The sequence below is a fragment of the Salvelinus namaycush genome, chromosome 22 (assembly GCF_016432855.1).
Source record: "Salvelinus namaycush isolate Seneca chromosome 22, SaNama_1.0, whole genome shotgun sequence".
Taxonomy (NCBI): domain Eukaryota; kingdom Metazoa; phylum Chordata; class Actinopteri; order Salmoniformes; family Salmonidae; genus Salvelinus; species Salvelinus namaycush.
In genome coordinates this window covers 5,096,259-5,109,065 of record NC_052328.1, presented here as the reverse complement: position 1 = coordinate 5,109,065, position 12,807 = coordinate 5,096,259, and the positions used below count along the sequence as shown (strand labels likewise).

The 12,807-nt window shown below is 42.5% G+C and overlaps 1 protein-coding gene across 3 annotated transcripts in view; it reads left to right on the top strand.

The window, feature by feature from the left end:
* Nucleotides 1-12,807, top strand: part of LOC120017473 (arginyl-tRNA--protein transferase 1) — a 174,332-nt gene that overhangs the window by 105,409 nt on the left and 56,116 nt on the right. For all 3 annotated transcript variants that reach the window (XM_038960242.1, XM_038960241.1, XM_038960240.1), the window contains one exon: nucleotides 6,833-6,932. In XM_038960242.1, the coding sequence (XP_038816170.1) occupies nucleotides 6,833-6,932 (100 nt within the window). The remainder of the gene's footprint in view (nucleotides 1-6,832; nucleotides 6,933-12,807) is intronic.

Here is a 12,807-nt window from a genome sequence, read left to right as displayed (position 1 = left end):
GAGAGGCAGGATCTTCAACAACAAAAAAAAGCCCACTTTAAATCTTTGCTTTTTTACCAGCTCATTCATATGTGTTTTAAACATTCAAACTTTGTCAGTCCACATGCCCTGATGTTTACAGGCAGGAAACCTATCGATGGGAGAACCATTCAATTAATAAATATGTAGTCCAACAGATTTTAGTTTTTTGAGAATTAGAGATCAACATGTATTTAATCTTGGCCCCATTCATTTTTAAACCAACCAGGGCTTTCTGTAATGCAACATGGTCAGATGCAAGCTCTATGTGGCAATGGCATACATGCCAGAATGATTACTGCCCTGTAGCACTCACTTATGTAATCATGAAGTGCTTTGAGAGGCTGGTTATGGCACACATTAACTCCGCCACACTTGACCCACTCCAATTTGCATACCGCCCCAACAGATCCATAGACGACGCAATCTCAATTGCTTTCCGCACTGCACCAATCTAGATAAGAGGAATACCTATGTAAGAATGCTGTTCATTGACTACAGCGCAACGTTCAACACCATTGTCCCCTTCAAGCTTGTCACCAAGCTGGATCCTGGACTTCCTAACGGTCTGGCTTCCTTCTGGAAGGTTCTCCCATCGCCACAGAGGAACTCTGCAGCTCTGTCAGTGACCATCGGGTTCTTGGTCATCTCCCTGACCAAGGCCCTTCTCCCCCGATTGCTCAGTTTGGCCGGGCGTTCAGCTCTAGGAAGAGTCTTGGTGGTTCCAAACTTCCATTTAAGAAGGATTGGGGACTTTCAATGCCCCTTTATTTTAAGAATGTGAAATGTCAGAATAATAGTAGAGAATGATTTATTTCAGCTTTTATTTCTTTCATCACATTCCCAGTGGGTCAGAAGTTTACATACACTCAATTAGTATTTGGTAGCATTGCCTTTAAATTGTTGAACTTGGGTCAAATGTTTTGGGTAGCCTTCCACAAGCTTCCCACAATAAGTTGGGTGAATTTTGGCCCATTCCTCCTGACAGAGCTGGTGTAACTGAGTCAGGTTTGTAGGCCTCCTTGCTCACACACGCTTTTTCAGCTCTGCCCACAAATGTTCTATGGGATTGAGGTCAGAGCTTTGTGATGGCCACTCCAATACCTTGACTTTGTTGTCCTTAAGCCATTTTGCCACAACTTTGGAAGTATGCTTGGGGTCATTGTCCATTTGGAAGACTCATTTGCGACCAAGCTTTAACGTCCTGACTGATGTCTTGAGATGTTGCTTCAATACATCCACATAATTTTTCTGCCTCATGATGCCATCTATTTTGTGAAGTGCACCAGTCCCTCCTGCAGCAAAGCACGCCCACAACATGATGCTTCCGCCCCCATGCTTCACGGTTGGGATGGGGTTCTTCGGCTTGCAAGCCTCCCCCTTTTTCTTCCAAACATAACGATGGTCATCATGGCCAAACAGTTCTATTTTTGTTTCATCGGACCAGAGAACATTTCTCTCAAAAGTACGATCTTTGTCCCCATGTGCAGTTGCAAACCGTAGTCTGGCTTTTTTATGGCGATTTTGGAGCAGTGGCTTCTTCCTTGCTGAGCGGCCTTTCAGGTTATGTCGATATAGGACTCGATTTACTGTGGATATAGATACTTTTGTACCTGTTTCCTCCAGCATCTTCACAAGGTCCTTTGCTGTTGTTCTGAGATTGATTTGCACTTTTCGCACAAAAGTACGTTCATCTCTAGGAGACAGAATGCGTCTCCTTCCTCTGCGGTATGACGGTTGCATGGTTCCATGGTGTTTATACTTGCGTAGTCTTGTTTGTACAGATGAACGTGGTACCTTCAGGCATTTGGAAATTCCTCCCAATGATGAACCAGACTTGTGGAGGTCTACAATTTTTTCCTGAGGTCTTGGCTGATATCTTTAGATGTTTTTTTGCCATGATGTCAAGCAAAGAGGCACTGAGTTTGAAGTTAAGCCTTGAAATACATCCACAGGTACAACTCCAATTGACTCAAATGATGTCAATTAGCCTATCAGAAGTTTCTAAAGCCATAACATAATTTTCTGGAATTTTCCAAGCTGTTTAAAGGCACAGTCAACTTAGTGTATATAAACTTCTGACCCACAGGATTTGTGATACACTGAATTATAAGTGAAATAATCTGTCTGTAAACAATTGTTGGAAAAATTTCTTGTCATTCACAAAGTATGTCCTAACCGACTTTTCAAAAATATAGTTTGTTAACAAGAAATGTGTGGAGCGGTTGAAATACGAGTTTTAATGACTCCAACCTAAGTGTATGTAAACTTCTGACTTCAACTGTAAGTAAATAAGGTTTTTCTCCTTTATATTTTGAATAATTAGCAAAAATGTCTACACCTGTTTTTTTTCTTTGTCCATTATGTGGTATTGTGTTTAGATTGATGAAGAAAAATGATTTAATCAATTTTGTAGTAAGGCTGTAACGTAAAATGTGGAAAAAATCAAGGGGTCTGAATACTTTCCGAATGCACCGTAGATGCAGGTGCGCACACGTGCATGTGTAGCATGTGACAACAACAAGATCATATCAAGGATAGCATCACAAATTAATACATAAAGACCAATTGAATCTTGACAATGAGTTGATCATTTGAATCAGCTGTGTAGTTCTAAGGCAAAAACAAAAATGTGCACCCCTTTGAGTCAGGACCGAGAGCCACTGCTCTTTATTGTGACCTCTTCATTTGCAGACAGGCTCACAGCTCTCTGTATCTGAGGACAGAAAAAGGCAAAATTATACTCAAATACTGAATATTATGTTACTATTATCTCTGTGCTCACTTCTAGGGACTTGAACTACACAAAAGTACCTGCCTTATACAGATTAGCCTACTCTCTCACTTTGACAGTTGGGGCTGCTATCCTTTCACCCTCTTCCATGGCTGTTAGCTAGCTACCTACAATTGCATTTGGAGTTAGTTTTTACAATGATGTATCAATATAGATAGCTAATATGCACTTAGATAGCTGGGGATATATGTAAAGTAGTCTGGTTAGCTACGTTAGCAGCTCATTTGATTTAGCCTGTACGTTATCTAGTTAGCTACTATTATATATATATATATATTTTTTTTACATTTTCAAAATATATTTACTTACTTGAATAAGTTCTCCCAGCCATGTGGACGATTGGAAACAAGGCAGCAAAGGTTGTCACCAGAGCGGTTGAGAGCATTTTACTATTTACCTGTGAATAATTTGTGAAATGGAGAATGGATTAAACTATTAACCCATTTAATAACCAGAGCTGTGCTGGGCAAAACCTGCTGTGCTGAATTCCTGATGCACAATCTAACTTGCTGCTGTATGTGACAGACCGGCTCAAAATGGACTTATGTATCAAAATTAGAAATTGTGTTTTTTACGTTGGATAAAAGTAGAGACTCAGAGCTACAAAATGGTATATCATACACTACATTTGAGGAACATTGGGAAAATAATTTTGCTTTGAAAGTAAACTTGTAAACTCACTTTTGAAAAAATGGCCTTGAATGTTTTGGCACTACTATTGGAGAGCCCTTCTTTGTCTACACCCATTCAGCATTGTTCACACCCTCTTAAGCTTTAGCCCCACCCATCTCTTTAAGGGTTGATCCGAATGTACTAACAGCAGTCAAGCACCAAAGCTAACTTGCTAGCTACTTCCAGACACATCTGAGCGAGAATAGCTCACTTAACATTACTCGCCCTAGCAGAGCTGGTTAGGCTGTTATGTTATTTAGAGCGTTGGTGACTGCAACTGTGCAGTCAGATTGTCTGTTTGTAAATTCAGAGCGTTTCGCATTCAGAGCGCACACTGGACGCTCTGGCCGGTTTAGTAGGGTTGATCCGAACGTTCTGACAACGGCAGTCAAGCACCCAAGCTAACTGGCTAACATTGGCTAGCTTGCTATCTACTTCCATACACATAATGAGAGAACACCCCACTCTGATCATTTTACTCGCCCTAGCAGAGCTGGTTAGGCAGTTTTCACGTTATCCAGAGCGTTGGTGACTGTAACTGTGCTGCCGGCAACAATTTTTTATTACCCTTTTTGCTGACGTTTACTGACACCGGCCGTATTCAACGGGTGTTGAGCGTTCGTAAATTCATCAGTTGTTCTGCGCTCTCTGGCACACAGACGAGAGTGCTCTGAAATCGGTGTAGATGGCCAGACTGAATTTACGAACGCACCCGAAATGGTTACTTGCATAGTGGAGTATTTTTATAAGACATGTAGCTAGCTCTGCAGGTAGCTAACCAACAAGGCTCAATGTTAGCTAGCTAACATTAGGCTATAGCTAGCCAAGCAAATAGCTCTGAGATACGAATAGTAAGGTCATACACGTAATGTTAGCAAGCGAGCCAATGTTAGCTAGCTAGGTAAACATTTAACCATAATCACAACTCATGACGTTACTATCCTGCAGGTAGCTAACCAACCAGGTTCAATGTTAGCTGGAGAGCAACACTTACACAATTTTAATACACAATAAAACAAAAATGAAAGCCGCGCTAGACAGGATTACCTAGACATACTGACCATATCAAGTAGAAAGAAACGTGCTATATGGCAGACCAATCCAAACTCATCTCTCGGCATGTCCAGCCCACTCATTATCTCAGCCAATCATGGCTAGCGGGAAGATTGCGGTCTATCTGCGGCTAAACCAACTATGCTCGTAATTTAACAATAGTTTTTGTGTTTACAGATGGCATACACGTTTTGTTATTAAGGCACATGAAAGTAAAAAAAAAAAAATGGCACATGAAAGTAAAAAAAACAACAAAAAAACGCATTTTGATAAAAAAAAATGTTTTACTATCAAATGGCTCTCCTGTGAAGTGGTGACCCACGACATATGCCTAGTTTCCTGAAACGGGTTACATAGGCTGCCAGCATAGCCGCAAGCGAGCCACTGGTAGGCCTGAGTGGCACGCGGCAATTTACTTCTTACTAATGTACACAAGCCGTAAGGGTGGGTATTGGGATTAAGCCTTTATTTTATGCACTCCTTAGCCTTATTGTCTACCTCCCCTCTCTGCTCAACATTTCAATGTTTTTATCCAATGTAATGTGAACACTGGGGAAACGAACTGCGTACTATAATGTAGTTGTTGGTTGCTTCCTAAATGGCACTCTATTCCCTACAGTACATAGTGCACTATATATAGTGAATACAGTGCCATTTGACATCTAGATGTTTACTTCCTTGTTTTATAAATGCCAGCTGGTTTACTACTCTGAAATAGTCAGCTATAATTATAGGGCCTATGTGATTATAGAATCTTATGATTATGCTATGATAAGTGATTGGCTAAAATTAATCTTCTTTGCAGCAGATTTCTAAAACATTTATACAATTTTACAGATGAGACTCATGTTCTGTGTAGTACAGCTGTTTATTCAAACCTTTTCGGTCAAACAATACATATTTAATTAATATAGTGTTCTATATCATTATTATATGGGTAAAGGACTTTGCTGAAGGGTTCATACTATAAGATGGGTCTTGAACCAGCAACCTGCTCAGGGATCCGTCATACCACTCCACTGTCCTCAGACCCTCAAGGGCCCTGTCCATTCTGACTACCTGTACTAAACTCACAGAATTAAATCCAATTGATACTACTTCATTGTAAATCTTTGTGAGAAACAGACAGTTTTCTGCCTATTTCAAGAAAACTATTATACTGTGTCTGCATTACTGCCTGGACTAAACTCACATAATTAAATAGGACAAAATAGATACTTTTGGTCACATAGTGTATGTGGACACCTGCTTGTCGAACGTCTTATTCCAAAATTATGGGCGTTCATTTGGAGTTGGTCCCCTCTTTGCTGCTGTAACAGCAATTAGGCCTGGCTCACAGTCAGCGTTCGAATTCATCCCAAAGATGTTTGATGGAGTTGAGGTCAGGGCTTTGTGCAGGCCAGTCAAGTTTTTCCACGCCGATCTCGACAAACCATTTCTGTATGGACCTCGCTTTGTACACTGGGGCATTGTCATGCTGAAACAGGAAAAAGGACCTTCCACCAAACCGTTGGCACAAAATTGGAAGCACAGAATTGTCTAGAATGTCATTTGTATGCTGTAGCGTTAAGATTTCCCTTCACTGGAACTAAGGGGCCTAGCCTGACCCATGAAAACAGCCCAGACCATTATTCCACCTCCACTAAACTTTACAGTTGGCACTATGCATTCGAGCAGGTAGCGTTCTCCTGGCCAAACCCAGATTTGTCCGTCGGAATAACAGATGGTGAAGCGTGATTCATCACTCCAAATAAAGCGTTTCCACTTCTCCAGAGTCCAATGGCGGCGAGCTTTACACCAAACCAGCCGACACTTGGCATTGCGCATGGTGGTCTTAGGCTTGTTTGCGGCTGCTCGGACATGGAAACCCATTTCATGAAGCTCCCGACTAGCAGTTCTTGTGCTGACGTTGCTTCCAAAGGCCGTATGGAACTCGGTAGTGTGTGTTGCAACCTAGGACAGACCATTTTTACGTGCTTCAGCACTCGCCGTTATTGCTCCTAGACGTTCCCACTTCACATTATAACAGTCCTTACAGTTGACCGGGGCAGCTCTAGCAGGGCAGAAATTTGACGAACTGACTTGTTGGAAAGGTGGCATCCTATGACGGTGCCAGGTTACAAGTCACTGTTCTACTGCCAATGTTTGTCTGTGGAGATTACATGGCTGTGTCCTCAACGGGTGTGGCTGAAATAGCCGAATGCACTAAATTGAAGGGGTGCCACATACTTTTGTATAAATAGTGTACTTTATTATATTGTCTGTCTGACTAAATCCTCTATCTCTTTTCTCCAGGGAGGTTGCCTTCACCAGGCAGCTGCAGAAACAGTCCCCCAAGCTATGCTTCTACTACCTGGGCTTCTACATCCACTCCTGCAACAAGATGCGATACAAGGTACGATAATGACACTTTTACTTTGTTCTGTTTATACTCTGCTCTACTTGACGACTCTACTGTACTCTGCTCAATTGTATTCCGTTGTACTCTACCCAACTATATTCACCCTAGTAGGATGCCAATAACTTCTTCAAAGTAGTAGAGAATATTTCACGACACTATTTCTATTATTCTGTATGATATCAAACAGAGAAGGGGGGGGTTTGCCCCGCTCCCTAACATGTCAGTGTGATTAATAGCTGAGGCTTTGATGTGAGCGCAGTGTTTTCCCTATTCTATGTGTTTGTTATTTTAATCTCCGTGCCTCGCCTCCATAAAGACATTTATGTGTGCAGTGCACTTGGTGGAGGGACAGAGGATTGGAATGGATGTCTCATCTACGTTCCAAATTGCACCCTGTTCCCTATAGTGCACTACTTTTGACCAGGGCTCTGGGCTTCGGTCAAAAGTAGGGCACGATGTACAAAATAGGGTGTCATTTGGGTTGCAGCCCTTTTCTCTTACGGAGAATAGGGTGAGAAATGATTTAGAGAAAATATATATATTATCATTTGGAACAGTGTAAACGGTTTTGATGCCCCCCCCCCCTAGACTCCACTTCACCCCCGCCTAACCTCTCCGACTGGTGGCTACGGCGATGTCTCTCTCATTGAAACCCCAGTACATTCAGAGCATCCCGTTCCATCTGGCCCTCATGGAGAGCTCTCCCTCCTCTCCTTTTTCCCCCTCTCCCTCTTTTCCTGTCTTTCCCTCTGTGTTATTCTAGGTGCAAGGGTCTCAACAGGGAGACCAGTCTGAACTAGTGCTCTGGCTCTCTCCTCATTTTCACTCATTAGCCCCTACTCCTCTGTCTCTGTGGGCCCCTGTACTGAGGAGCAAGGCTCTGGTCCAGAGCCATAGCTTTGCTCTAGTCTATACATTATGTAACAACAGCCCACTGAGAGCTGTGTTCTCTTACTCAATGTGCTGTTACTGTTCTCACTCAGTGTGCAGAGTTGCTACTGCACTGTAGCTTCAGACAGCCAGTGTAGAACCCCTATGCCCCAACAACTCCTAGTTGAGGTAGAATCATTGACGTCCAGGCCTAGGTTGGCATTCAACTCAAACCCATAATCAGTCTATTTTGAACTGGGCAACGGAGAGATCAGAGGGTTGTGGGTGTGAGACCAGGGCCAGGGCATCTTAGGGACATAAACAGACATCATGTCAGCCATTCCATTGGTAAAGGGTGTGCGCGTTAAGATATATGTTTAGTTAAAATGAAGCCGGGGGGATTCTGAAAGGTGAATTCTCACATTCTCAACACTAGTGGTTATGCTTTATCCAACGCTCTACGGCCTGGCTGCCTGACATTTGGGCCTGTTTAAAGCGGGTTCTAATCCTCCCCTATGGTAGCCTGCTATGACATGGTGAAGCACTGGAAAGGAGGTTTATAAGAGATGGAGCACACACACACACACTGTTCTGCTCTTAGAGCAGAACAGCTGATTCATATACAGTAAAACTGTAGGGAGGGGAAGAATGTAAATAAAAGTGATGGACTCGCCGACAGCAGATAGGAGGAATGGATAGACTGATGGAGAGAAAGAGTAAGGGAGAGCAGACTGGGCTGCTAGAACCATTAGCGGTTGAGGATAGGTCACAGTGGAGATGGCCACTGTAAATCAGCAACACTAGGAGTGTGTGTGACACACACACCCGCTAACACATGGAAAAATACACACAATCATCTCGCACACACAGAACCATCTCTGTCTTTCCCGCACGCACGCACGCACGCACGCACACACGCACGCACGCACGCACACACACACACACACAGGGGACATCCACATAACATTGACTGAGACGGGATGGTTTTGAGGAGGTTGGGTGAAAGTAAGCACCCTTTCCAAGTCTATTAGATTGGGCCAGAAATGTCTCATTAATCCCCCCTTTCTCTCATTCATTTCTTCATTGCCCCCTATTTCATTATCTAATTCCTCTATTCCCTCATTGGTTCATTCATCCGTGTGTTATTTCATTCAGGTATTCCTCCCAACTTTTCCCTTTCTGTCGAAGACATTGTGATGTCTTGTTGAGGATTATGGCAACATGCCATTTTCACACTCCTTCCTCCCCCCCAGCATTTATTATGGGTCCGCTTGATGGATCTCCCATTTTCGGTGTGTGTGTGTGTGTGTGTCTGTGTGTGTGTGTGTGCCTCTGTGATGTTGTATATACGTAGAATCCTAAACACACTGGTGTCAGTCGTGTCTGTTGCCACAGTTTCCTGCCCCTTCACCATTGGTATTTATCCCCCCAACCCCCCCTATATCTGATGGGGGGATACCCATTCACTACCTTATTTACCTCGCCCTATTTTATCCCAGGGAGAGACGGAGCTGGGGTGAGAAGGTTGCCCAGTTCCCACCTTCTCGCTCTCTCTCACTCACACACACACACACACACACACACACACACACAGACCCATGCTCTCACACATACACGAAACACATGCCCACAGTGTCCCATTACGAGCTTATTTGCATATGTGACCAAACTAGCTAATTAATGCCTAGACGCGCTGTGCGTTTGTTCTGGTCACAAAATGTCCCCGTTTGGAGTCCCAGCAGGACAATGATGTGTTGGAGGTCCCCTGGGTTCTGGGACTTAGTGAGGGCCTCTCAGTCCTAACCCTCTCTCACAACATGACCACTTGAACTCTGCTGGACACCTCTCACACCTCTCCCTCTCGCTCTTTCTCTCTCTCCTTTTTTATTGAGTCTACGAGTGTCAGTGAAAAGAAATCTAGAATACCTCGTTCTAGAACACGTTATAACACTGATGAAGTCCCTCGTGGAATTTAATTTTTTTAGCACAGTTAATGTAATTCCAGCAGTAGTCCCTGTGAACTTTTTTGAAGCATTTTGTTTTTCGCTAATTGTTTGTTTTGACTTCCGGAAATGGATGGTATCTCGGTGGAGTCTAGAACATAGCCTCATCAAATGTTATTTGTCACATGTGCCGAATACAACAGGTGTAGACTTGACCTTGAAATGCTTACTTACAAATGTTCTCCAGCAATGCAGAGTGAAAAAGTAAGATCATTTGCAAAAAAATAAATAAAAAATGGTATCACAATAAATTACAATTACAAGACTATATACAGTGGTGACTCATTTAAAAGGTGCAAGCTTACGCCGCGGGATTTAGAGGTACCCAGCGTCATGGCTTCATCGCTCCAGACCACCGCAGGGGGGGGAGTTAGAGCACTCATGATGCATTTGGGTCCCAAGGTCTTTATATTACCAATCATATCGAGTGGTTCCAATGAAGAATTTGACATTATGCCACCCGTCGCTGGTGACTTTCTTCAGCAAAGATGTCTGACAAAAACATAAGTTGGAAGCAAATGTAAGTAATTATAACGTCATAACGAGTCAAGCAAAACATTTACAATTGAGAGGAATGTGTTCGTTAATGTAGAGACGAACGATTGTGCATGTTTTTTTGTCATGAAGTTCATTTACGAAAATCGCTATTTAGCAAGTTTTTTTTCCCAGTCATATCCAATGCCAGGTGTATCAAACTCCATTCTTTGAATGATGCTGTGTCTGCATGTATGTATTACAATTATACACTTCAACAGTGTTTACTGCTCCAGGAACATCAATGATTACACATTGTAACTATGCAATAGACTAGAAACATGATTACGTAAAGACTGATTTGTAATTCATATGTACAGAAAAAAAACAGTACACTAAACTTCCTATGCATATCTAACTCCCTTTGTCTGCATTCATCTGAGGAGGTTCTCCCTGCCATGTGGATGATTGAAAACAGGGCAGCAAAGTTTGTCACCAGAGTGGTTTAGAGCATATTACTATAAGCCCGTGAATAACCAGACCTTCATACAAACTTGCTATGGTGAATTCTTGAAGCACAACCAAAGGTACTGCCATATCCTGCCAGCACGCCCACAAGCGAGCCACTCAGGCGGAGAATGACACATGGAAGAGTGCGAGGAACGAGATGAGAGGGCATAATAATGTAATGAAACAAGCAGGGAGCAGGTTTCGAACCCTCAACATTCTAGCCCAAAGTCCAGCACGCTATCGACTGTGCCCAAATGTATTAATTTTGGGGTTGGGACCGATTGTGGCTAAAAACACTATCAATTGGAATCTTTAACAAGGGGAAAAATTATTATTATTCGTTTTTCAGAAGCGTAGCAGGCTGTGAATTCAGCTAACAACGTTTCTAGGATGGGCTATTAGCTGAACAATAGACTATTCAACCTTTACTTAAGAATTGTCTAATAGCCAAGCTAGGTGTGAAACCCCCCCTCACCAACTTGCAACAAATCATTTATCTACCTTTCCACATCTAACTACACACGTATCTACCTACACACGGTTAATGTTCTGAAAAAAATGAATATATAATTATATATATATATACAGTTGAAGTCAGAAGTTTACATACACTTAAATTAAAACTCGTTTATCAACCACTCCACACATTTCTTGTAAACAAACTATAGTTTTGGCAAGTCGGTTAGAACATCTTCTTTGCGCATGACACAAGTAATTTTTCCAACAATTGTTTACAGACAGATTATTTCACTTATAATTCAGTGTATCACAATTCCAGTGGGTCAGAAGTTTACATACACTAAGTTGACTGTGCCTTTAAACAGCTTGGAAAATTCCAGCAAATTATGTAATGGCTTTAGAAGCTTCTGATAGGCTAATTGTCATAATTTGAGTAAATTGGAGTTGTACCTGTGGATGTATTTCAAGGCCTACCTTCAAGCTCAGTGCCTCTTTGCTTGACAAAATGGGTAAATCAAAAGAAATCAGCCGAGACCTCAGGAAAAAGTTGTAGACCTCCACAAGTCTGGTTCATCGTTGGAAGCAATTTCCAAACACCTGAAGATACCACGTTCATCTGTACAAACAATAGTATGCAAGTATAAACACCATGGGCCCACACAGCCGTCATACTGCTCAGGAAGGTGACGAGTTCTGTCTCCTAGAGATGCACATACTTTGGTGCTAAAAGTGCAAATGAATCCCAGAACAACAGCAAAGGACCTTGTGAAGACGCTGGAGGAAACAGGTAAAAAAGTATCTATATCCACAGTAAAACGAGTCCTATATCGACATAACATGAAAGGCCGCTCAGCAAGGAAGAAGCCACTGCTCCAAAACCGCCATAAAAAAGCCAGATTACGGTTTGCAACTGCACAAGGGGACAAAAATTTTACTTTTGAGAGAAATGTCCTCTGGTCTGATGAAACAAAAATAGAACTGTTTGGCCATAATGACCATCATTATCTTTGGAGGAAAAAGGGGCAGACTTGCAAGCCGAAGAACACCATCCCAACCGTGAAGCACGGGGGTGGCAGCATCATGTTGTCGGGGTGCTTTGCTGCAGAAGGGACTGGTGCACTTCACAAAATAGATGGCATCATGGGGATGGAAAATTATGTGGATATATTGAAGCAACATCTCAAGACATCAGTCAGAAAGTTAAAGCTTGGTCGCAAATGGGTCTTCCAAATGGACAATGACCCCAAGCATACTAACAAATTCGTGGCAAAATGGCTTAAGGAAAACCTAGTCACGGTATTGGAGTGGCCATCACAAAACCCTGACCTCAATCCTATAGAACATTTGTGGGCAGAACTGAAAAAGAATGTGCGAGCAAGGAGGCCTGCAAACCTGACTCAGTTACACCAGTTCTGTCAGGAGAAATGGGCCAAAATGCACCCAACTTATTGTGGGAGCTTGTGGAAGGCTACCCAAAATGTTTGACGCAAGTTCAACAATTTAAAGGCCATGCTACCAAATACTAATTGAGTGTATGTAAACTTCTGACCCAC